The 26,924-nt window shown below is 42.2% G+C and overlaps 1 protein-coding gene across 6 annotated transcripts in view; it reads right to left on the bottom strand.

Annotated features, from left to right (window-relative positions):
- Positions 1-3,681: 3,681 nt before the first annotated feature.
- Positions 3,682-26,924, bottom strand: part of SSPN (sarcospan) — a 114,970-nt gene continuing 91,727 nt past the window's right edge. For 5 of the 6 annotated variants that reach the window (XM_039240810.1, XM_039240809.1, XM_039240808.1 and 2 more), the window contains 2 exons: positions 14,613-14,699; positions 3,682-7,904 (listed from right to left, as the gene is read on the bottom strand). In XM_039240810.1, coding sequence (XP_039096741.1) covers positions 7,539-7,904; positions 14,613-14,669 — 423 coding nt within the window. In that variant the 5' untranslated portion in view covers positions 14,670-14,699 and the 3' untranslated portion in view covers positions 3,682-7,538. Of the gene's footprint in view, positions 7,905-14,612; positions 14,700-15,202; positions 15,234-26,924 lie in introns of those variants that run through there. The other variant, XM_039240812.1, reaches the window with a different exon arrangement.

Here is a 26,924-nt window from a genome sequence, read left to right on the forward strand (position 1 = left end):
TGTAGGAGGGAAAACCCCTTCCCTTAGACTTCTGGAGGCTTCCCTCCAACCAGATTGAGCAGAGATTTGCTCAGCTGTAACCAGCAGCTGCAGACCCACACAGGCTCCCAAGCCACAGCCAGAGCTGAGGCTAATGGGAAATGTTCTCCAAGTCCCACCAGCTCTGTAACTATGACGCTTCTGGTCAGACAGAGTAGGTGGCTACCTACATGGCTGAGTTTGAAGGACTAGTGGGCAGGTGTCCCTGCCCTGGCATCATGCTTCATGATGCTTTCTGATCTTTAGGAGTATCGTATGCAAATGAAAATAATGTTTACAGCGATCTCCGTATTTAAGGTTTTAACCCCCAGCAGCTGAGGTAGGATACCTGAGTCGTGTGAGTGTCATAGAAATGGGACAGGGGATGGGAGAGGGGCAGATTTGGCTGCGGGATGAGGTGGGGGAGGGGCAGCAGTCTCTTCTCTGGAAGAGCAGAGAATGACCTTGTTGGTCATTTTATCCAAAACGGTCCAAAGCAATTTTTAAAAATTTTTAAATGTATTTTTGAAAGAGAGAGAGAGAGAGTGCAAGCAGGGGAAGGGCAGAGAGAGAGGGAGACACAGAATCCGAAGCAGGCTCCAGGCTCTGAGCTGGCAGCACAGAGCCCGATGCGGGGCTCGAACTCACGAACCATGAGATCATGACCTGAGCCGAAGTCGCATTCTTTAACTGACTGAGCCCCCAGGCGCCCCTGTCCAAAGCAATTTACATATCTGATGGTGGGTGGGTGTGAGGCTGGCACCAGGATGGCTGTTCCTACTCTAACCCAGACAAGGACAACTGGCATCCAGGGTTTCACTTGTGGTCGCCTCATCCAGAACCCAAATATACTTATGATGTCACTCCTCTCCGTATTTGCCTGAGTACAGGTTCCCAGCCGTTAGTTTAATAGCCACGTTCAGTGTCCCTGGTCCCAAGCTTCTGAATAGTAAAATGATCTCTCTCTTTTTTCAGTCGTATAGTCACTCTTGTTGCAATTGAGAAAAAAAAATTAATAAAAACTTAAAAGTCTGCTCATGCCCATAAAGGTACCTGAGGGATCGTTGGTTATTTTGTAAGAGTACGTGAATTCTATCGTGAGTGAAAGAGAATTTCCACTGAGGCCAGTGACAACTTTAGTCACATAACTTTCAGACTCTATTTCCTGCATCTCTGCTAATTCACGGTGGCCAGCACACCACTTTCAAGCCTGTTGGTGGCTGGGTCACCAACAGTCCATTAGAACATTAGTAGGAAGATGTAGGAGAGCCAGCTGGGAGTGGATGGCATGAGATGGCGGTCATCTTCTCTGGCCAGAAGTGCCACGGGCCGCTGTGGTCCTTGAGACTCATCCTCGTGGCCTCTACAGTCATCTCAGGCCAGGCAGGACAACCCGGTGCCGGCGTCTGAGACCAGGTGTCTGGGTAGAAGGTCAGCATAAGCAGAGCACCTGATCCAGAGAGAGAGAGACATAGTCCTCAACCTCCAGCTTTCGAGACCCTCACGCTGCCCACGGTATCTCATCGTTCAGCTCCCTCATCAGGCATTAGCCACGCCTGCGCCACAATTTCTGCCAGCAGCCAGGAGGGCCCGGCCGCATCTCAGAGGCCTCCACCTTCTTCTCCGGCCGACTTCTATGGAAGGGTCAGGACGTGCCACGGGCTCCTCTTAAGGGCTCCGCACCCCTCCCTCCTGCCCCCGCCAGAGAGCCTTGTTAAACATAGGGCTTCGTGTCTCTGTTGAAATCTGGATTATGGCCCCGTATCTGCTTTTGCCCAAGAATAACAGATGAGTATATGTCCCATGTACCTTTGATTAAAGGATCTTCCTGACGACCTTCCCAAACAACAACAAAAGAGACTTCCTCTCAGAACCTATGCTTTGGAAGGAAGCAATAAACATATATAAATACTTGTTGGAAAGAAATGAAAGATTGAGTTGCTGTCTTCAAGATGGCACCCCCATACATTAGTTTCATTTTTATTTGCTTACAATCTGAATTTTAAAAGTAAAATAGCCAACATTAATCCTGTACTTCATAAAGACTAATATGTATAAAAGATGAGTGTGTCAAATAAAAAATAATTTAATATAAATATAATAATTTATTATGAGCTATAAAGATAGACTCTATCAAGGGAAAATGTAGATTTCTGGTTGTATCATTTCAATCACATGCCACAAGTTTGAAGATGTATATGAGCGTTTTCACAGAGAATGAAGCTACAGTTGTTATTTGCTGACTATGCTCAAAAATAGACCTTTTTATGACTCTTGAATGAGATGCCCACAGAGTCAAGCATATCAAAGGTGGTTGATGGTTGGTTCTTAAGTAAATGAGGGGTTGTACATCACAACCTAAAATATAAGGGACTGATAATGTACCAGAGCTCAATGAAGTTTCATTTGCAAATGTTGGGGTTAAACCCACTTCTATCAAACTAAATTCAAAGTGACATGAAAATCAGAAGAAATGCCTCAGCTTGTAAGTCTTCCTGGGGGAGGAACCGAGAAAAGATGGCCACAATTGGGAAACATCCAGATGTGTAAACCAACAAATAGGAATCCCGCCAGCCCATAATTCTATGCACTATCATCAATAAGAGTTGGTGCTATCTTACTTTAAAAGCAGAATTTCTGGGGTGCCTGGGTGGCTCAGTCAGTTCAGCATCCAACTCTTGATCTCAGCTCAGGTCTTGATCCCAGGGTCCTGAGTCCACGCTGGGCGTGGAGCCTAATTAAAGAAAAATGCCGAATTTCTGCTGGATGTCCCTTTGATAATGTTCCTGGTTTATAAAAAAGGGAGTCACCAAAGGGGAGAGGAAAGCAGAGCCATTTTTCCAGCTGGATATGGGGAGTGGAGCCTGCATCGATGAGAAGCATCAAAGCCAAGCAGAACCCAGCTAAGGACGGAAGAATCCAAATGTTCATTAAGCTGTCTCAGAGCCGGTTACTTTCCTAAGTGCTATTTCATGTAACCTTCCCCATGATACTGTGAGGCAGTTAATGTTTTTCTTCCCTGTACGAACGAGGAAGCTAACATGAAATGGTGTGTCTAAAGTCACACAGCCAGAAAGTGGCAGTCAGAGTTCCACCCCTTGGGACCTGCAGCCCTAACACTAAGGATAGGAAATCCACCCCGGAGAGTGTATGCTAAGTCATGATTCCTTTCTTTTCACACTCTACAAGCTTTTCTAACTAAATTAAACAGAAGGAACCACCGCATTTTACTGTATAATCAACTATTTAAATTGCCTCAGAGTTCATAAGGAGTCCCTGCATTCGGATTTGAAATGGAATTAGGCCGTGTGTTTTTCTGTGTAATTAAATGTAGAATATGATTGAATGTGCGGCACTCAAACGTGTATTCCTTTCTCTAGGCCAAGCTTTACTTGACATTAATAGATATAAATTAAGAATCAGCATTCCAAGTACTTTTTGCAAGATCTTTTCTCAGCTCAGGCCTGGGGAGCGTTTATAACCTTGACTTCCACAGTGGGGGCAGGTACCAAAATAGAGACAGTACCTGGAACGGAGGAGTCAAAATGAATATTCGTTCTCATCTATTTCAAAACCTGGTTTTGGAAGTAAACACTAACCTGAGAGGTTTTTCTGTACACAAGTTCATGTACAGCGTACTTCAAAGCACATCCAAACACGGTGTTTCCGGAGATTATGAAAATTTTATTAACAAAGAAAATCTGCATATATGCCTCTCCTTTAAAAACAACCACTTCATACCTGTAGAAAGCACTTTGTTTTCTATTCACTATTTCATCAACGGCAGGAAAATGAAATCACAACACCAAAATGCAGACCGATATTTCTGAAGGGGATAATCATTTGAGATCATCAAGGAGATAATCGAGAACATCAGAAGAAAAGAATCAAGGCATTCATTGCACAGCCTGAAACACTGAGCCTTCATCGAAACAAATGTTTCCACCGTGAGTCAATATATTTGGCCATCAGCTGTCTTTCACACTGTCCTGAATGTTCAGTGTACATCTAAAATCATGACAGAGTTCTCTGCGTATAGTAAAAACTGATAGCCAGCATGATTTACAGAAATTAACGGCTTCATGGCGATAGTTGAGAGGCAATTACTAGCAAATGTAAAGTTATGCTTCATGATGGGATATGACTGGTTTTCAGGGCAACTTGTAAGTTTGTTCCTGATTAAATCACCGCTCCATGGTTCAGAACCTTCCTTGGCTACCCTCTACCCCACCTTTTACTAGAAATCTAGAAACATATTCCAGATACAGTGCATGCAAGAGGAGAAGTACAAGAATATTAAGAGATCCTGATGTCCTGCCCGTGAATAGAAAACACACACACAATGGGCTCTCGCTGTCAGAACGCACGGCCATTGCGTCTGGAAACCCCTCAAAAGAGATCATATAGACGTTTAATTCAAAGAGAGAAAAAAGTCAGGCCTGTTACTTGACTACAGTTTCTAGGGCCTGGCGTAGCTATATTTTTAGGCTTGGCTCCAAGGAGCTGCCTCCACAAATTTGGACGGAGCGAGGGAGGCACAGATGGTGGTCACGTGAAGGCACAGACCGATCGAGTGGGCTCCGTTACAAAGTCTGTACATTTAGGCTGCTGTATTCCTCCAATTTCAAGTACTGCCAAGTCGCGGCAGATTTCCCTCTTTCCAAAGTCTTGATTCATTTAATTCTCCTGAAGGAGGTGGAAGAGGAGGAGAATTGCGCAAATCTTACTGTTTTATGGTTTAGAAGAGAGAGTCACCATCTTGGCTCCTTGTCAGATTTTAAATGTAACATTTTGCTAAGTGTAAAGCTGTGTATCTGTTCCTTTTCTGTTGCCGGTTATTGTAACTTCAATATTTGCAAAACACAACCTCAAAATACTTTAAATCCAGCATAAAGCAGTTTGTTATTCATGCAACACAATTCTTAACGTGTATCAATACTCAGTGAGTTCACAGCACAGAAATCTTCTCTTGTTTTTTTTTTTTACTTCTTTATTTATTTGTTCCTTCACTTATGATTATTGTTTTTCCTTTGAAGATTTAAGAATGATTTAATTACACAATAGCAAAATCCCCTATACATATGTGTGTATACAAATATGTATATACACACACACATATTCTATCTTGATTATTATCAAACTTATTGTGTCAGCCCTTCCTGGTTGCATTATTTAGAAAAAGAAAGCATATAAGCTAAAGTTATTCTACCTTTTGAAATACCCTGTGAATCGTTTGTAAAGCACTGAGCACCTTAGTGATGTGTAGAATTTTAATTTTCTAATATAAAACCTGGAGTGTTTGCTATAAAAAAATGTTAAAGGAATTCAGGGTGTGCTTCCCATGGTACCTGATTCATAGCAATTAGCATTAAATCATCAGTTTCTCACTCTTTACAGAACGGCCTACAACAGTCTCTGTCATTTTCTTCCTTATGTCAGAAACTGTCCAAATCAGAATGGATTCAGTTATTGCTTTTTTTTTTTTTTTTCAGGTCATGATCAGGATGCTTGGCATTCTCTCAGTATAGTTTTTGTGTGTGAACAAACCTGCCCCAGAGTCATCCACTAAGCCCTCCAGTGTGAGTTCTTGGCCTGAGCTGGAGGGTAGGAAGGCCATTTTTAAAGCAAGTCAATACATACAAAAAAGGTTTTAACATCTGTTAATCAGGTGTTTTATCTGGAGGACATAAAAGCTATTTACAATTCTCCAACTGACTTCGTGTTTTTCTTTTTATTTGGATATTTATATTGTGTAGAAACTGACACTGTTGTCGCAACCAGTGGAATTGTTCAACTATTTTCTAAGGCACACAAGAAAATGATTTTCTTTTAGGGTAGAATTTCATGACTATCAATAGGCGATGTGGAGAGGCAAATTCATCTCAATTATTACCTTGAATGTCTGACTTCAATAGAGCATGCTAATAAAGACCTTGATAACATTTAGGCTGCATGAATTTGCATTCTGAGCTCCTTCCTTGAAACACTGATAGTGTTCAGAACCAAATAATAAGACTCCCACCCTAGGGTACTTGTGCTTTTTTAAGTCACGGTAACTTAAACACAAAACAAAATAAAAATTACCTTCCAAGTCAATGGGCATTTGTTCAAATAAGGACATCAAAACATTAGTTTAAGTCTCTAGGTTGACTGCGTATAAATATCAATAATGGGATTACATATCAGACACACTTTTGTGAATGGAACACACTGGCACTACCCAGTCTTCCTCCAAAGTACTTAGCTGCCAAGAGAGATACTTTAGAACGTATCACAAATGTGCTATTTGTATAAACATTTCCCATTACAAACGCTCTTGTTTTTGTCTAAATGAGTATTTTTAACCTGAGCTGTTAATAAGAAAAAAGTTTTTTTCTTCTCCCTTGTAAAGCTTGGCTTTCAGAAGAAAGAATCTTTAAGCCTTCTCTCTTGTGAGAGTAATTTCTCCTAATACCAATGGTGCTACATAAGCACAGACAGGGCTCATTAAGTAGGCTTCTGAGCATAATTATAATTAACAATTAGGTAGAAATTAGTTTTAATGATTTGTTTTAGATGATAGAATAGAAGCATAATATAATTATTTTTAAGCCTTCTACATCATTAAGAATACAACTACCACCAACTTTCAATTATTGAGAAGCAGACAATCATCTAAAGCATTTAGTAAGTGATCTACTTACAGAGCCAAGCTACGGGAGCTGAGGAGAAAAGGCCTCCACCCCAGCCCAGGTGCTGATAATTATTTAGCCTTTGCAAAGTCTCTTCTTTTTCTACTCTGCTCCTTGAAGCTGTTCCATGCCTTGAAGACATCTCTACCAGGGGAAAATGATAGAAGTCAACCTGGCTTCTCAGCTTTTCCCCCAGCCCCTGCCTTTCTCCAAGACACAGTGAAGGGAATTGGAGGAGGTGGGAAGTTCTGGAAACGACTGCAAAATTTAGCAAGCGGGCCTGAAATGCCAGTGCATGCTATAAACTGAACTAACAGGAAAGAAGATGATATAAATAATGACTAATATGAGTACAGGGTTTCCCCGCTGTCTGAAAGTTTGCTTAATGCCATTTGGCTTTATGAACTATCTACATGAGCACCCACTGTCGCCAAATGAAAGAAATCGGAGGATTTTTGCTTCTACGAAACAGCTTTACACCGTTTTGGTTTACGGAAGTTTTCATGGGAATGCTCTACTTTCAGAAAGCAGGGGTGGGGGTAATCTGTATTGGGAATAAACTCCAGCCTGCAAAAATAGATGTATGCCATTCTTTCCCCGGTCAGTGTTCTTTTAAAGCCCCAAAGTCAATTTGGATCTTATTTTCCCCATAAGAATTTTTAAAAATGCAATAGAAACCTGAAGAAATGCTCTTATTTCCTGAAAAATAGAAAAATAGTCATTTACAACAGTGAATATTAGATATTGCCAAAAGGGTTTTTTTCTTCCTTTTCTTTCTCTTTTTTCTTTTTCTTTTTTGACCCCAGCTAGTCAGTGTGCTGTTTTCTCTCCCACCTTTGGGCACGTATTTTAGACCTTTTGCTGCTGGCTTTCAGAAGCTGTTAGGGAGCACATTCGAACACCCACGTAAAAGACCTGGTACCTGTGTTTCCACATCACGAAACAAGCCACCAAGCACACAAGGCCACAGACCAAGTTAAGAACCATTTGGATGAGTAAGAACAGTTTGAACGTGCCAGTGATGCTGGTACAGTCAGTCACATCCCTGTACACAAAGGTCCTGCTGAGCGGCTCCAAGGAGGGCAGCTTGCACTGACAGGCGTCGGGGGCTGTTCCGCAGGTAAACTGCGTGAGCTGCGAATAGTGGTGGGCGGCGAACGCCACGGCCAGCACGCAGACCATCAAGCCCAGGGCACTCAGCAGAAAGTACAAGAGCTGCAAGAAAGCAGAAGAAAAGTCCTCTGGTGACAAAGCACAGTGGATGACTGTTGACAAAACTCACTAAGAAAAGCTGGTCTTTTTCTTCTCTGGCAGGAAGTTCCCTGAAGGACGGGGCTGTTCCGGCCTCAGTAACGGAGGACTCGTGACATAGGAATGGCTCCATGTTGATTTGTTAGTGAAGCAATCTGTAAGCCCTGATCGTATTTTCGATTGCCATTCCGATGTGGATTGCTTTTCAAACACCAAGCCAACAATATTAGCTTGATGGCAGGATACTTGTATATGGACGTAGCAAACTTCAGATGAATCTCAAACATGAGAGCCGTCCCTGAAAGGCATGCTGTGATTGTTTTGACCTCAAAATCTGCTCATATGAAGACTGCAAAAAGGCTAGGAAGTAAAGAATGCATTTCTGCAATGAAAACACTGTACCGGCCAAAATTGGCAGTGACTGACCAACTAGCAATACAGGTTAATAAAAATGACCGTGGTCAATATAGTGGTTGCCAACCTGTGTCCAGGAATGCCAGGATCCCAAGTAAGAGGTTGCTAGAAAAAAAATTATGGTTCCAAAGGTAGATAACTTGATGTCAGCTTCATCACCTGCACGTCTCAACCCAAGTCCACCTCGAACCATGTAGTTCCTGAGCACAAAAAAAAAAGTCTAAATGGCTCCTCAGCTGCTGAGGCACTCACTGAACGCTGTTGGCCAGTGTGATAGTCTTGTGATGGAAATGTCTGGTTCAAGTTCCAACTTTGCTGCTGAAGGACCATGGAATCCCTGAACGAGACATTTCACCTATACCTGAAATATGTTGACCAAACATTGTGAGTGTATGTTGACACAGTCACAATATAAACCATCTTACAGGACAAGAAATGCTCTTGGGATTGCATTCACCTACTGGAAATGTTTCTCTTAATGGTCCCACCTATGAGGGTCTGGATAAGGAAGAGAGTCCCGAACTGTCGGAGCTAGTGTACCGAACAGAGTTCCTGGTGTGAGATGTACATTACCATAGTCCAGCGTTGTTCGTAGGGCAGATCTGGTGAATGTGAACTCCCAAAGTAAGATTAGTTCTACTCATGTCCAGGGCGAGATTAAAGTAGCTCTGAAAAGATTATGCACTCCCTCTACTTCCAATAATATGTAGTTTAAAATAAAAACATATATCCAAGATGATAAAATATGCGTACAAAAGTCCTCCAAATGAGTTTTTCTCCACACGGTGACCGTTTCAAGTGTTTTCAAGTCTTAAATATAGAATCCTTAAAAATGTATTTTTTTCCTTCTTGAGTCTGGTTTGTGTGTGTGTGTGTGTGTGTGTGTGTGTGTGTGTTGGTGCTCTATTCATGTGTCTAGTTTGCTTGAAAGCTTGACCGAGGGCACAGGAAGACAGTGGAACTGGTTAAAGCCATTTTGTCTTAACAGAACTGCAAAGCCAAGGAGTGCATGGATTCTTTGCATGTCCTCGTCGCAGATACTGTAAACACATACACACTATTCTTCCTTTTCAAATCACTAGAAGAATTATCAGATGGAACTCAAGTGTTTTCATCCATGAAACAGTTTCCCATAACAAGGATAACTTCTTTTTTTTAATTGTAATTTTCAGGGTTTTTTTTTTTTAATGTTTATTTATTCTTGAGAGGGGAGGGGAGGGGCAGACAGAGAGGGAGACACAGAATCCAAAGCAGGCTCCAGGCTCTGAGCTCTCAGCACAGAGCCTGCCGCAGGGCTCAAACTCATCAACTGTGAGTTCCTGACCTGAGCCGGAAGTTGGACACCTAACTGCCTGAGCCACCCAGGCGCCCCAATAGACATAACTTCTATTCAATATGTTTAGTCCTCCCTTGGAGGAAGAAAAGCCGATAAATACAAAGGGGCACCATTAAAGCATTTCAAAAGGAAATAATTAATTTGTGATATTGAACACATCACCTTGGTCCTAGCCCCTAAATTTTCAGTGGCCATATTTTCTGCAAAAACGACAGTGCTTAGGCTAAAAACTGGGAGTTTTTGTTTTTGTGGGACCATTGGAGCAGAACATTTGAAATATTCTAGGTTGTTCTGAAATATTCAGGCCTGACGATTGACTTCAAACTCCTGATACCAAGATCCAGATTAAATTGTGCTGGCGATGTTATGCATGTGTATCCACTGTAACTGTGTTCCCAGTGCAGGCAGCATGGACCTGGGAGCTATTTGCTTTGGGAACATGGGTACATCGTTGACTTTACCAGCAGGGAAGGTCCAAATTAAAGGCATAATTTCCCACCTGGGAGTCATGTGCTTAGTAGAATGGCCCCAATTGGAGTTTTCTCTGCACATTCTATTGCCATCAGTGGATGGAACTGAGGAAGTCTTGTAATAACCCTCCCACCTCCAACACACATGTACATTCTTAGCAGATTTCTATAACATTCACTGGGACAGTATCTTGAAGCAATGACAATAATCCCTCATTTTCTCAGTCTGTAAATAATTCGAATGGTTGCAAAAATAATATTCTCTCATAATCACAAAAATCCATTTGCCGAATGAAAATTTTGCCTATGTTTTTAAGTATTTATTCATTATATGTGAGAGAGAGAGAGAGAGAGAAAGAGCATGAGCAGGGAAGGCTCAAAGAGAGAGGGAGACACAATCTGAAGTAGGCTCCAAACTCTGAGCTGTCAGCACAGAGCCGGAAGCAAAACTTGAACCCACGAACTTTGAGATCATGACCTGAGCCAAAGTCAGAGGTTTGACCAACTGAGCCACCCAGGCACCCCAAAATTTTGCCTATTTTTAAAAGATCTCCTCTCGGCTTAGATATTAAAAGATTTGCACAAGACATTTGACAAGTGTACAGCCAAGTGATGGTTATGAGCATAAACAGGGGAACCAGACCGCCCGCTTTCGAAGCCTGATTCTCCCCTTCTGAGCTGTGGACCTGGAGCAAATTAATCATTCCCCTGTACACGTAGGTTTCTTCGCCTTTAAACTTGGAATGATGATCATAATAGCCTACGGTCATAGGATTATTATAAGGATCAAAAGAGTTGATATCTGTAATGGGCTTAGTGCTGCGTCTAGTACATAGTAGCACTGTTTAAGTATTTGTGAAATCAATAAACAAATTACCAGAGACCGAAAGAGCTGCCAGTTCTCAAGACTCTTAGGATATCAACTTCACTGGCTTTGTCTTATTCTGTCATGTGGGAGTAACAATGCAGACTTGGCTTGTAGAAAAGATGTAAACATTTACACAAACACAGGGATTGCTCAGTTTTAATTGAGCATCTTAAAAGATGCTAGGAGCCCTCCAGAGCACAAACAAAAGCCTTGCCCCTTAGCTCCTTGAATATGAATACATTTTCGTTGGTGCATAGCTCACACATAGTGATTCTGCATCTCCCACTCTGAAAGCATCAGGCCAAGTAAACAGGAGTGAGCCACAGAATCAAATTTCTTATCCGTTCTAAGACATAAATATAGACGACCCCCCCCCCAAGCCTGCGGGCTACATCTGCAACGCTGTGGCATTCCTGCCACCCCACCCCACCCCCTTCACGGCTTTTAATCCATCTGACAGCAACAAGCTTCTGGGTTAGAATCTGTAATTTAAAATCAAGTGGCTTGTTTTACCTACACCGCACGAATAAACTATCAATGAAAATGTTTACGATGACCTTGGGAATGCGAGCAAATATATCCTGATAAAAGCCGGGCTCGGGACGCATTTGTCTTGCGGGTATCAGCCCGCGCGTCTGGCGCTCGGCAGCGGTGGGGGGGGGGGGGGGGGGGGGGGGGGGGGGGGGGGGGGGGGGGGGGGGGGGGGGGGGGGGGGGGGGGGGGGGGGAGGAGGGGTGGGGGGGGCGCGAGGCCCCCGGAGCTTATGTAACAGCGGCGCCCAGGCGCGGCTCCGCTCGCTCGCTGCCTCTAATTGGTACCCGGCTGCAGCTTCAACGCTCGGTGACTTCGGAAGGAGGGCGGTTCGGCTTCGATTTAATTACCTTCCCGGGTGGCAGGGGTGGTGAGGCCCCGCCGCCGCTCGCCGCGCGGGAGGGGGCGGCGGAGCAGCCCAGGGGCCTCCTGGCTGTGGGCGCGAGGCGACTGCGCCTTAAATGCCCTCCTGGGGGAATGTGCCCGGGAGCGTTTGCAAGCACATGAACCGGACACGTTTCTGCAAATCATCAAGGTGAGCCCCGAGAAAACAGGGCCACGAGGAAAGGCCGGCGGCCCAATCCGAGGCCGAACGGCCCCGCCAAGGCCGCCGGCAGAGCCCCGGGGAGAAGGCAGGAATGCGCCGGTGGCGCCGCGGGGCTGCCGGAGAGAGGACCGAGCGAGCCTCCGAGGAAAAGACAGTCCCGTGGCTATTGTCTCCGAGAATAAAGGAGGGGTGTGCGCGCGCGTGCTCGGGCTGCAGAGAGACGCAGTTAGCACCCCCTGACCGCTGGCCCTGGCCATCTGGGTCTTCAACAGCAGGGAAATAAGAATCTCCAACAAAGCTCAGGCCGGGGTCTCCGTACGTAGGCACTTACCGTAAAATGCGGCAAGGCTAGTGGGAAACACAAGCTGAAAATACATTTCGTTCCTTCCCCACCCCCCAGTGGTGTGGAAACACAAGGAAAGTCTGCTGTAACCTGTTGTGCCTTTGGAACACCTGGAGATTGACTGAAGCTCATTTTAGACCTGAAGATAACGTAGCGGGCACCTTAGAGAGCTGGCAGCAAGCATCACCAAAGGTCACATTCAGGAGAAGAGAAAAGTGCCTCCGTATTTGTCAATGTCTGTCACAGGTGGGGGAAAAAAGGTGGCTACTGAGATCTTCCTAGTGGGGAATTCTCAGCCTGGCTGACATTGGCAGTGACTTTTTTATTTTATTTTATTTTATTTTTGTCCTTGCTCCTTATTTTAAGTGCAGATGTTGAGATGGCTTTGGGGCCTCTACTGGGGCATCTGGAGGGGAAACCAGGGCATTTCCCATAAGCTGATGAACCTAGCTTAGAGCACTTTTTACCTAGTGAAAGAGGTTCCTGTAATTTAACAGGCCATTTCTTATTAGGTTTCCTTGCTTTTTTTTTTTTTTTTTTTTTTATTCCTCACGAAGCCTAGCTGTGTTCAGAGAGACCTCTACAAAAAAAGCAAACATGGACTGATGTCTGCTCTATCTAGCCTTCTTAAGAAACACCCTCAGACAGAAAAGTAAAATTTCCAAATGTAGGTATATCCACCAAATTCTATCAATTTTTTTAAAAGAATCCATTTTTTTTTAAAGTTTATTTATTTTTTGAGAGAGAGAGACAGAGCAAGAGCAAGGGAGCGGCAGATAAAAAGAATCCCAAGCAGGCTCTGCACTATCAGCACGGAGCCCGATGTGGGGCTTGAACTTACCAACTATGAGATCATTACCTGAGCAGAAGTTGGACAGTTAACCAACTGAGCCACTCAGGTGCCTGTTATGTTTTTAATTAGAAAGTTATGTCTAACTATTGGAGAACATTTCAGAATTAGAGAAAAAACTACAAAATGCTACCATCGTCCCACTCCTCACAGATAGCCATTTTTTTCTATGCACTGAGAGCTATTTTTTTTTTTAATTTCTGTAGGATCACATCATAAAGTTGGTGTAGACAGCTCTTTTTTTGGCTAGTTAATATAATCCGAGCATTTTTATTCCATTAATTACCCTTTACAACATGATTTAAATATATATACATATAATATAAGCACTTGGCTTTTTTATGTCAACCACTTCAACCATACTAGAATATAAAACATCTTTTCTGCCTCTTTGTAATTTCTAAATAATGGAAGTGACTTATTCCTATGTGTTATGCTTTCTTGTGAACAAAGAAGTATCCGAATGTTATGTGGTTGATTATAAAGGAAAAGTAAACAGTGTGAGTGGACCAAAAAACAAAAAAAAACCCCAACAAACTGATTTACAGAAAACACTTTGTTCTCTGGTATAAGTAGTTGAAAGAAAATGTAGGAATTTGATTTCTACTAGCTCTGATTGCTGAGTTGGGTTTTTATCTCCCTAAACTCTAAAAGGGTGTGTCTGTGTTTTCCTTTGGAGTCGATTATACTGTGCAGTGAAAATGCTGTGTACTTGAAGTGGCTCCAACCAAATGCACTGTCTTTAACTGGAGGAAAAAAAAATACATGCACATGAAAGACACACACACACACACACACACACACACACACACATGCTTGTTAAACCATGCATATCCCGCCCACCTACCTCCCCCCACCATACCCTCAGGCTCTTGGCACAGATCATTTGGATGCACCCAATGTACTTTTTCTGTCTCAGTGATCCCACCTACCAGAGGAAATACACTTCGGCTGCTTCCCTATTAAAATACTCTAAAAACCCCCAAGATATGGAAGTGGGCAGTAATAGAGACACCTTTTCCCTGACCGAGTGTTTCGCTGAACTGATGAATTTTCAAAATTCCTTGTAAGGGCATTAAAAGACTGACTTTATGTGATCTATGCCAACCTAGTGCAGGAAATTAAGACTTAAAAAATAAATCAGCATTACCTTTGGGGTCTGGATGAATGCCCTCCCAACCCATTTTTGGGGGCTGCCTCAAAATGCAATTTCTAGAATAATCTGATATGCAACCCTTTAAAAGTCATTCTTTTATTTCGTACTTGTGTTTTTTTCCATGTGATGATGAAAGAGAAAAAAAATAACAACTTACTTTCATAGCAAACTGGATACATGTCCTTTCGTCAACTTGATACGAGACACAAAGCATAAACAAACCAAGATACGCCACTAGGCAGACCTGCAATGGAGAACATGGACGGAAGGATGTTATCAGGGCAAGTCGTGCATTCTAATGACATCAATCTCAGTGTCTTTCACCAGTAACATCCTTGTTATCCAGGTGCTCATTTCATTTACTTATCTTTATGTGTTATTTTTCTCTTGGCTCGAGGAACAGGGTTTTTAAGATGGTAAAATCAATTTATTTCAATTTAGCCCGTATTTATTAAGTCTTTTTGATGTGCCAGGTGCTATAGAAGGTCCTTTCGAGTGTACAATGATGAATAAATCTCCTCAGCCTCAATAAGTGTATAGTCCAGCCTAGGCCAAGATAAGTGGACACGCTATTCTAAGGCAGGGCATTACATGTCAAATGCTATTCAGAGAAGTACAAAAAGAGGAAAAAATAACATTGAGTTGGGCAATTTAAAAAGACTTCACTAAAGGGGTGGATTTGAAATGGTCCTTGAAGAGGATGATGATAATGATGATGATGATCGCTAACATTTACCGACTACTTACTTTGTGCTGGCGATCTTCTAAGGGCTTTGTATGGAATTCCTCATGCAATCATCACAAAACCCCCTGAAGCAGGCGCTGTTATGGTCCTCATATTAGAAACGAGGAAACAGAAGCACAAAGCTAGTGAATAATGAAACCAGCACTCAAACGAGGTGGTTTGGGTGAAATAGCACAAGCAGCAGCACAGAGGTAGGATGGCACCATTGCGGGGGGAAGGTAGTAAACATATACCCATAGTTGAAATAATAAAACACAGAGCAGAAAGGTGTGTTAAAAATCCAGGGATACAGGATTGGTTTCATGAGCAGTGCGACTCCTGTGAAAATTTTTGATCAGACAAATGGCGTGATTCAAGACATCATGTTTCAGGAAAATGAGCAGTGGCGTTGGATGGGTTGGCATCCAACCCACATTAGGATTATTGTTTTACTAATCGAAGCAGAATTTAACGTATCAGGTGGGCCAGGGCTGAGATGACGCAGACCAAGTCAGGGAAAGAGGCAGAGAGGCAAGGTGTGGTCCTAGCCGAATCTGTCGGTCTTGCCTAGTGTATGACTGACAAGACAGTGGCAAGGGAGAGATCGGAAGTGATCCCCGCGTGTCTGAGTGTCCACGAAGGAAAGAAGGAGACGTGTGTGGCTGAGAGGAGGCTGGGAAGAGGAGTGGCAAGTTTGAGACAGAAGATACTCGACTGCTTTGTCAAACCAGAGTTTGCTTGTTTGTTTTTGTTTTGTGTTTTAGTGCCCTGGAGTTTTGCAGATGTGATTTAGCGTTTCTAATCAAAGTGTTCACACTTAATTTCAGAAACATTAAAATGTTGCTAAGTTGCACTGGAGGATAGAAACCCTAAGCAGCAGAATCGCATCTTCCGCTAAGCACCATTTTCCTAGATGTTGGAAGACTAGCTGAGTGTCACCTACAAAGCCATCAAATGACTTGTTTGGTAATAATTTCTACCCCTAGCGCTAGCTTTACGCCACAGGGTAGTAGAACTGTTTACTTACACGTCAACATAGCATTTTAGGGTAATGCCTCTAATCTAGGCTCCCCTTGATTACATAATAGGTAACTTGCTTTTGCCCCCGTGAGTTCTCAGGCTGAGAGCTGTTCAGGTTTCTACTGGGCTGTGGAGCCAAAAGCCAGGCCTTCCTTTAGGACAGGCTCTTCCATCGTTAGGACCGGCTGATAAATTCAGAGTAAGTAACAATCCCAGTGGAGGGAAACAGCATTAAAATACATGAGCATGGCACAGGCTGGAGAGATCTGGGCAGAAAACAAAGCAGGTAGGACCCAGGAAGGCAACTTTTCAGCAAAGGACTGGCTGACACTTAAGTTATTTGTGCAGCCCACAACACGGCTGACATTTCCAAGTCAGGGATGAACATCTTTCTCAAAGTTCATTTTTAAGGGGCGCCTGGGTGGCTCAGTCGGTTAAGCACCCAACTTCGCTCAGGTCATGATCTCGCAGACCGTGTGTTCGAGCCCCGTGTGGGGCTTTGTGCTGACAGCCAGCTCAGAGCCTGGAACCTGCTTCAGATTCTGTGTCTCCCTCTCTCTCTGACCCTTCCCTGCTCATGCTGTCTCTCTCTCTCTCAGAAATTAAAAGAAAAAACAAACAAACATTAAAACAAAAGTTCATTTTAAAAAATTAGGTAGAAGTTTGGTAAGAGCTGTAGGGACTTACTATGTGTTGTTACATTAAGAATTTACAGAACTGAAACAATGGAGGAAAGACCTCCTTTTTTGTTCTTTGGCAACAAACCACACGGAGACTCCTCAACTTGCTTCTGTGGGGATTGTTAAACCCCGCAGCACGTGCCTATATGCCCCGTGAGTGTCTGTGTGCAGGTGCACGGGGTGGGCTCTCTCCCAAGTGGCTGTCTTCATCCTTAGAGGCTCTTGTGAAGTTAGCACTTGCCAGGACTCTTCTCTTTGTCTTTACGAGAGACACATCCCAATAATCAGACCTAACTGACCCGCGTCTTAAAAATCTGCCTCTGTGCCTTGCTTGCTTGAACACATTTTCCCGCTTTAGTAGTATCTACTCCTTTGTAGCTTTAATTTAGGCCAGTTTCCAGCAAGAAGGTGCCCAGGGACCTCATTCTAGGGCATTTCTCATAGTCAACGGACAGAACTCTTTTGAGGACATACACTAGCCAGACCCTTTGCACAGCTCTGGGAACTGAGAGGTGAAAAGTCAGAGCCTCAGCCTTCAGGGAGCTCTCTCTCAGTCCCGTAGGGAAAGAGAGCACCGTGAAGTTAGAATACCATGTAGGTACCAGGACCTCATCTGCCATAATACACAAGGAGGGGTGAGTAACCCAAAGGCGGCTTGGGGACACTTCCTGAAGGGAGATGGATTTGGAAGGATAAGCAGAAGTTAGTTAGGAAAGAGATGTCAAGAAGGGTCGAGAAAGTACCAGTACGTACAAAGGCACGGAGAAGTGCAGAGTAAACACTGGAGGACTCCCATAGCTCCAGTGCAGAGGTTAAGAGAAGGTGCAAGAAGTACTTCCAGAGATGGCCAGGAGGTAGGTCACAAAGGACTTCTGTTTCCATCTAGGGCCTTTGAATGGACTTTGCCCTTTAGAATGGTCCTTCAGGCTGTGAAGAATGCACTGGAAAGGGAAGACTGGCTAGGAGGCCGTTGTGCATCTGTGGAGAAATGATGAGTGCTTGAGCTCGGCTAGCAGTGGGGAGAGAGAGTGGGCGTATTTGAGTGACACGAGGGAGGCAGAATCCTTGGGCCTTAAATAACGACCAGATGTGAAGGCTGTTGGGGTCGGAGGGTCAGGGAGGTGCTCAGCTACCTGACTCGAGCTGCCAGGGGGATGGTGTTGATATTTAAGGAGACACAAGATACAAGAGGAAGAGCAGAATGGGAGTGGAAAATGATGATGCCCACATGGATTCAAAGCTCACCGCAGGGGCCTAGAGCTCAGAAAGGCGGTCTGAGCTGCAGACAAGCACTTGTTAGTCATCAGCATATGTAAAGTAATTGAAACCATCAGAGATGCTAGACCATCCAGAGAGAGTCTAGTGAAAACAGAAAAGAGCCAAGGAAGTTACCCAATTATGCAAAACTTTTGACTCTTGAACAGAAAGCATCTCAAATATACTCCTTATAATCTTGCTTCAACTTCATAACGTGTCTAAATATTGTGATTATCCCCTTGGGTTTTTGGATTTCATTTTGAGGTCCTTGTATAGCGTATTTGCTACAGAACCTGGATAAACCCAACACATTTTAATTTCTTAGCCTTCTGCTAGGGCTCAGTGGGTTTCCGGAGGAGGGGACTTCCTTTTCTTCCCTACAGATCTGCACGTTAGAACAATACTTCTTTATCAGAGGTTTTATTGGTGCTTAGCGCCTTTTAGAAGAGTAGTATTTGTTGAAACTTAAAACTGAAGGCTTTGTGGCCATGGGGAGGTAACCAGATTTCTCGTGCCAGACCAAGGGTCTTGTTTCCTGAGCTGGCGGGACACTGATCGCTCCAGAAAGACAGGGCGTTCTGACTTCCCAGGCAGGGAGGAGGAGCTCATGTTAATGAGCAGAGAGACCCGCCAGGTCTATCTAGAACAACATTCCTAGATTCTGGGCCAGAGCTGCCATTAGATTTGGTGAGGTGAGCCTCACGGGAGAGGAAAAAAGCAGTTATGTAAGGTTTTCAAGAAGGCACTCGTTGGAGCAGACACCCAGGCCTGGGGTGGACAGGTGGTGGCCCTGAGCACAAAGCCAAATCGGAGCTGGGTAGCATTGGGGAAAATAGTGTAGAGAGGGCAGCGAGGCTCCAGGAACGTGTCAAGTCGGTTCATGTCCAGATGGAGAGTTACGTGAGTAAGAAAAGCTTGGAATGATTTTTTTAAATGGGAACAAAAGACAACTACTATCGTCTTAAATTGATTTGGGGATGCACGTGGCTACAATTTGTTTAGCATGAAGAGAAAACCAAAGTGCTAAATTCCACCTTCTGTCTAAAGATATTCTTCATCTGCTCAGAGTGAAGGCTGCATTCTCCCTTGTGGGTTAGAAAGTTAAACGGAGATGAAATGTTCTCTGAATGTTAGATCCATTTCTAGATGGATGGGTCCTGAGTCTTGTCACACACTCTCTCTGTTTTTCTTATGCAGCCCTATTGTACCTGCTTTTTAAGGGTTGGCACTATGAATAAAAGGTGAGTCCTGGACCAGTGTTTTGGAAATTTACCTACACATTGCTTTTTTTTTTTTTTCCTTTTCCTTCTGGCATAACTAGAAGATACGACTCTAAAACATTTCGTGAGAGTGTGAATTATTGGTATTTACTTCTCCTCGTGCCGTACGTAGTTATATGCTGGTCTTGTGACATTCACACAGCCTCCGATTTATTTGTTTTCTTCCTTTTGGTGTCGACAGAGCTGCTTGACAGGGCTGTCTGGGGAATAGAGCTTTTCCCTGTCAAATGCTTCCAAAGTTTCTCTCCTTCCACCCCCACCTTCTCATCTGTGGACCTGAAATGTGACTGCATTTCTGTAAGTTAATCAACTTTCCCCTTTCTATTCCATCAATACAGTAACAAGATGAACTCTCTTCTCATGTTTGCACAGACAATTGATCAACAAGAGATGTAGCAGAACTGTAAGTATTTCTCCAGATATTTCTTAAGAGAATTTCTCTGAATTTCCATCTACTTAATAGGATTTAAGTTCAAATATTAGAAATCATTTTCAACAAATAATAAACACATTGCAGTCTATCAGTTGAATGCAGTCTCACTCAGGAGAGTTGTTGATTAACACACCATGTGTCCGAGGTTTAAATAATATATAAAAGAACATTTCATGAGGATCTACGAAGAGATGTTTACTGGATCAAGATTTCAGAAGGATGGGAGAGAATATTTTAGCATAACTTAAGCATTTTTACTGGATTCTCATTGCCACGGCCTCATGGTAAGACAAAGTTGAAGCCGGTGGTTCAGAATTACTTAGAGGACTTGGTAAAAACATCCCTAGAATTTATGGTCCAATTGGTCTGTGGTGGAGACCAAACTTTTGCATTTTTAACAAATTCCCGGGTAATGCTGGTATTGCTGCGGCTGCTAGTCCTGAAGCCACACTTTGAGAACAGGTGGTCTAGGCTAAAAACATAGTCCTCTAAATGCTGACACCTGGTATGAGGCTTATCTGAAAATTTGGGGTCTAGAGTGACACACTGACAACTGAAGTTTCCTATAGAAGAGCTGTTTATTGTAAGTAATAATGACATATAATAACAGTAATTTTCTCACAAGGCAGTTTAGTCTTTTCTATTGTAGGAATCCTTAAAATTGGAGGGAAAAACCCTTCATTGCTGTCGACATGAAGTCACTGAGCAGAGTTGGGAGGAGATGTGCATTCGGCTGTCAACGGCCACCAGAGATGCTGTAGCACCCCCCTGCCGCTCTACCACGTCTTCTGCCTTTTTTCAGTCCATTCTCTTACAGAAGCATCTGGTCCCCAAGTAGGATTAGTCTGTAACTGGAGGGCAACGTTTGGTACATTATTCTTTCCTAGTTATTTGGAATCCCCGAGCCCAGCCCGCAGAAACACATATAAAGATGTAAGGGAGGGAGAGACCCAGAGAACAATCCGAATACTCATTTCCTGAGTGGAAATGGAGTAAGAACTGGTACAATGTAATCTTTCAGATCTTGCAATTAATGGTTGCCCTAATCTAGGTATTACTCCCCACTGAGTTTAGCTCAACAACCTTTATTGAGGTAGGAACTGGAAGTATATAAAATAAGATACGGTCTCTGCCCTTTAGAAATTTACGGTCTAATCCCTACTTTGTTGAGGAAGTGAGGCATAGGAAAATTAACTGCGATGGGTGATGTCGTTTGATCAGTGTTGGCCAGGTGGGGAAATGAGCAGTCAGTAGTGGCTCATACAAATCCCTCCTTACTGTTCACTCATCAAAACCCCCTCATCCTTTCTAAATGTGAGGGACATTGAATCAACTTGGGGAGGGGGGCTTCCTCCTATTAGTTTTTAAAGACAATAAAGTTTTTGGTGCTAAATAAGACCTAAATATGGTGCAACTGTGAGGTTATTTCCTCCCCATGTTTATTGTTATTATTAGTTATTATTTTAAATTACATTTTTGGGGAAAAGGAAAATAAAAGGACTCAGAAATACTCCTCCTAATCAGGTGAGGTAAAAAAGGTGAAAATAACTCTTGAAGGCATGAAACATTAATTAACAGTCCATTCAACAAGTGGTAACTGCTATTTAGTTCTGTTAAAATCAACTAGGAAACTACGAGTGTAATTAACTGCTGCATAGTGGGGAAAATGTGGGCTAGAGTTGATGCTCTAATAGAGTAAAAATACTCTTATTATTTTTGTAGCTAAATGATCTTGGACAAAGCTAATTCTTCTTAGCCTCAGTTTCCTTATCTATCAAATAGAGACAACAATGCCTTCTTATGATGGTTAAATCAAAGATTAATGATAATGTAAATAAGGTGCCTAAAATAACGCCCAAGAGATAGCCGGAGAAAAACTAGCAGTAATTATTATAATAATTATTATTGCAAGTCACATGTACGCTTATTAGAGTAGATCAAATTTAGAGCATATTTAAGGGCTCACAAATGAATTACCAAGTTAACCATGCTTAAAACTGATAACACATGTACTATCTTGGTTACAGCTACCACACAGTCTACTTTGTATTAGTGGATACGAGTGAATATTGGCCATCATCTTTGTATTTACATACGAAAACCTAATTATCAAGTCTAAATGGTTAGACATTTTATGCGCATTTTGAACACTTTTATGTGCCAGGCATTAAATAAGCACTCTATGTAAATGATCCCACTTGGTCTTCATGAACATCCTATGAAGTAGTCACTATCATTAGCCCCATTTCACAGATGAGGGAACTAAGGCTCGGAAGGGTTTGATCCTCAAGGTCACAGAGCAAATATAGAGCTGATAGCTGCATCACGTACAGAGCTGTTAACCATCACACAGCCTGGCCCACCTCTATGGGGGAATCTGGACAGCACTGTAAGTGAAGTGAGAGTTGTAGAAATTTAGAGAACATTCCATCATCTGCTCCTCTCCTGTGCTGCATGGTGGGAAGTACCACTCCTGAGGCATAGTGAGAACAGTCTTTGAGATTGCAAACGATTGTCCATGCTGGGAGAAGGTGACTCAGTCTCAAGACTCAGTCTCTTGAGGGGCACCTGGGTGGCTCAGTCAGTTAAGCGTCCCACTTGAGCTCAGGTCATGATCTCATGGTTTGTGAGTTCAAGCCCGGCAACAGGCTCTGTGGTGGCAGCTCAGAGCCTGGACCTACTTCAGATTCTGTGTCTCTTGTCTCTCTGATCTCTCTCTCTGTCTCTCCCCCACTCATACTCTACACCTCTCTCTCTTTCTCTTAAAAATAAATAAACGTTAAAAAAAAAAAAAAAGACTCAGTCTCTTGGGGTGGCTGAGTCGGTTAAGCATCCGACTTCAGCTCAGGTCATGATTTCACAGTTCATGAGTTTGAACCCCATGTCGGGCTCTGTGCTGACAGTTCAGAGCCTGGAGCCAGCTTCGGATACCGTGTCTCCCTCTCTCTCTGCCCCTCTCACACTCAACATTCTCTCTCTCTCTCAAGAAATAAATAAACAGTAAAAAAAATTTTTTAATTAAAAAAAGGACTCAGTCTCTTCATGGATAACATAGAAAAGAGAACACTTTATAATTTAAGGATCATAAATGCTATGCCTGCAATTGCAGTGGATATTGTTTTTTTCCATCTCATATGACCTCAAACTGTGCCAGAATAACTTACTCTGAAACTTGAGCTGAAATGAATATTACATATAAATGTAGCCCTCTATCACATCTTAGAAATAATCACATTCTGTTCATTTAACAAATACTCATTTTGTACCTACCACGTGCCAGGTACTCTTTGAGGATCTGGAGATACTTCAGTAAATAGAAGAGACAAAAATTACAGTACGTTGGCAGAGCCAAAGATTAAAGTGGACAGGCAGACCATAAACACATACCTTAGGAGAAACATCCTATGTCAGTTTTCGAGAGAAGCCACGGAGAACATAGGACTTAACATCATTGCTTCTTTTTCCCACAAACATGACATATAGTAATTAGCAAAATACAAATAATTAGTCCTCAAAGCGGCATGTTCCCCCTTAAAAACTGAACTGGAAATGCCCACCGGCCCCTTAAAAAAAAGATGGTTGACTCACAGCTGTTTCTTATGAGAACCTTGATGGTTCTGTTATTCCAACAACGCGTATCTGCTCTAAGTTACCCAGGACCTAACAGGCTCCATTAAAGATAACCTACACTCGTCCCCAGGAAAGGGGCGACAGAGGGTAACCATATAAAGCTTTACAGCAAAATGGACCACGTGCATAAAGACAGAGACAGAGGCAATATATCTTAGCTCTGGATCCGACAGACCTGGGTTCAAAACCCACCTCCACCACGTTCTAGCTTTTTGTCTTGGACAAGTTAACTTCTTCAAGCCTCAGTATCATCATCATCTGTGGGATCATCAACAATGTCCCCTTCAAAAACTGCTGTAAGGATTATGTGAGACAGGGTAGGTGAAAGACATAACACAATACCCAGCATGTATGTGGTAGTCAATATAAACGTATCAGATAAATAAATGAACCCATTCACTTAGTGACTTGGGCTACTTTAGCTTCCATAACAAGGGCCCACTTTTCAAAAATCTTTCCAAAATTGTTGACATAAATAGTTTGCAAACACTTAAGAGTTATAAAGTTCATTTTCTGCTTCTTTTCCTTTCTGCATCGAACCTATTTATTCTCTACTACCCAGGAAATTCCAAACTTGGTAACCATGCTGAGCTGCATATGTTTCTCTGATTACACTATTATGGTTTTACAAAGACAAGCATTTAATTTCTGAAAAACTGCTGTCCAGCTAAAAATATTTTCTGTCCAAAACAGATCCAAGATTAATATTGTTTTTTTTTTTTTAAAAAAGCATAATTGTTTTAGCCAAACTTTGTGTACAGATATTAATGGGGAATTCCAAAAGTGATATAAATATAAAGATTCAAAATCAACCAAAGAGTTTATGGCAGGACTAAACATCAAGATGCAAGAGAAAGCTGTAACTATCTGTCTGTAAACATTACAAATATTAATGTACAGGCATTAAAGCCCAGAACATTATTATAAATTTCAAAAAACCCACATTTTCCTTGGTTTTTATTATACCAAGGGTGAAGTAGTAGCTTCTTTTCCACTTTAAACAAAACTATAGCTAGCAACAACTTTTTATGTCTAGCAACTTGTGCTAAGGAGAATTTTATTTGACTTATCATACATCAGGAAGGGTTCAACGCCTTTTCATTTGCCTTAGGAACCTCCAAACCTAGAGCTTCACTGTTTTACTCTTTTCATTTTTGTTTTTTCCTGAAAGTAAAAAATTGCCAGTGGACAGCATTAGTCAAGAAATACTATCGTAATTCAAGGACTAAATTCTGCTTGGCCTGAGTAGAGTTTGGGTTACAGCACACACCCTCATCTGCGCATTTCCCCATCCTCCTGTGGGGGATGGGGGAACAATTTGTAATATTTGCTTTGCAAAGAGAACCTAAGAAATTATTCTTTGAAAAGCTCAGTAGATAGGGTGTCTGGGTGGCTCAGTCAGTTAAGTGTCTGACTCTTGATTTCAGCTCAGGTCACGATCCAGGTCAAAATCTCTCCATGAAAAGGCAATTCTAGATAACCAGATCTATCACAGAAAATTCTTTCTTTTCAGGGTCAAATGGCACTTGCTCCATCACACCTGAGTTTAGCCCATCTGTAATATGCACTCAGTCTTTTCTCTCCTTTATTATTATAATTGATTGAGGAATTGATACTTGACAAGTCTGTGTCTGAATTACTGTATATATATGTATGGACTTTTCATATATGGTATGCAAAGATATTCAAATTGAATCAAAATAAATAATTTATGTGGTAATGGATTAAGGTGAAAAGCAAAGCACGCCTCTCATCGCTGAGAACGTGGCTCAATCTAGATTTCTTTGGAAAATATCTTTTAAAAACAAGATTTCTGAGAAGTAATGAGGCCTTTTATTTTTATTTTTTTTTTAAATTTCTGAGAGAGAGACAACGTGAGCGGGGGAAGGTCAGAGAGAGGGAGACACAGAATCTGAAACAGGCTCCAGGCTCTGAGCTAGCTGTCAGCACAGAGCCTGACGCGGGGCTCAAACCCACGAACTGCGAGATCATGACTTGAGCCGAAGCTGGACGCCCCTGTAATGAGGCCATTCTAAAGGCAATCATTGCTCATGTAATCATCAGCAATGAGACAGATTCACCTGCTCTGTTACAATAAAAGCCCTGATTGGTTTGTGAAGAAGTAGGGAGTAGGAAAGAGCAGTTACATACCAGGCCAAACTCTTTCCCATGGTGGGACACATCGTTTATAATTCAGAGTGGTGGCTTTTTTTTAATAATCATTTCAAACTATTTGATAGCCAGAAATATATATATATAGAATATATATATTTACATATACTGTATTTATTTGTATACATAATATATATATATATATATATCTTTAATTTTCTTAGCCAGTGTTGCCTTGTAATTGCATTTCTGTGCAGTTTACCCACATCTGTTGTACCAGCACAGAAAGTACGGGAAGGAAACTATGCTTGTCAAGTGACTGCTTTATTTCTCAGCACACGTTGTACTTTGCAGATGTTCACTTGTAGCTCATTTGTTGCTTTATAAGATAACAGAAAACTATCCTGATGGAACTGATAAAAAGGAGTTGAAATTTGTGACCAGCAGCTGGATGAAGGGAGCATGAATCCCTCAAATCCTATGGATATAGTGTGCTTTCCTTGATGTTCCTGCCAAAGGAAGGCTGGAAAGCTAGGGAAATCTTTGAGAGACATGCCAGCATGAAATTGCTACAATTCACAAGTTCCAAAAACCTTGCCTAAAGATTATTGCAAATAGCTCATTTTAGACCCATGAGTCTCACAGCTGAGTGTTGTATCAACACAGAGAAAACAGAAGAGACGACCAATCCGACAACTATCCTAATGTATGACTTATCATGGAAACATTCAAGTAGAATCCCTTTAATTTGGGTCTTACTTTAATAGTCTAACAGATTCATGTATCTATGTTGAGATTCATATTTGATAGTAACCACTGGGAAGTTCTGCAGTTACAGCCTCAAAAAACTAAATGAGCACAAACAACAGAATCGTGAAGCAAGAAAGTTGGTTGTGGATGAAAACTTGGTCCAGGACATGAATTGTGCCTTTCACCTGAAATGCCCTCTTACTTTTTCTTCCCCCTTCAATTATTTTGAATCCAGTAATATTCATTCTTCAAACCCTGCTCAAGAACCTCCTCTACCCAGAAAGGGTACGTTCTGTGCATTACTTACTTTCTATATTTGCTCATTTATTCCATAAAACAATGCAATAGGTAAAATATAGTATTCCATCTTATAGAAAATTGTGCTCAGAGAGGTTAAGAAACCTTCAAGTTGACCAGATTTTTTTAAACATCTTGAGGTTTTATTTATGCATAATTTAATATTAGGCTTTAATAGCCTAACTAACCTCTATGAAACCCTTCTTGCTATAAAATACATTAAATGCTCTGAGCTTCTACAGGCTAAGAGATGGAGCTAAGACCATGGCATAGAGGTAGTCCCCTC

Source organism: Hyaena hyaena, unplaced genomic scaffold (assembly GCF_003009895.1).
Source record: "Hyaena hyaena isolate Hyena2069 unplaced genomic scaffold, ASM300989v1 scaffold_182, whole genome shotgun sequence".
NCBI classification, from domain to species: Eukaryota; Metazoa; Chordata; class Mammalia; order Carnivora; family Hyaenidae; genus Hyaena; species Hyaena hyaena.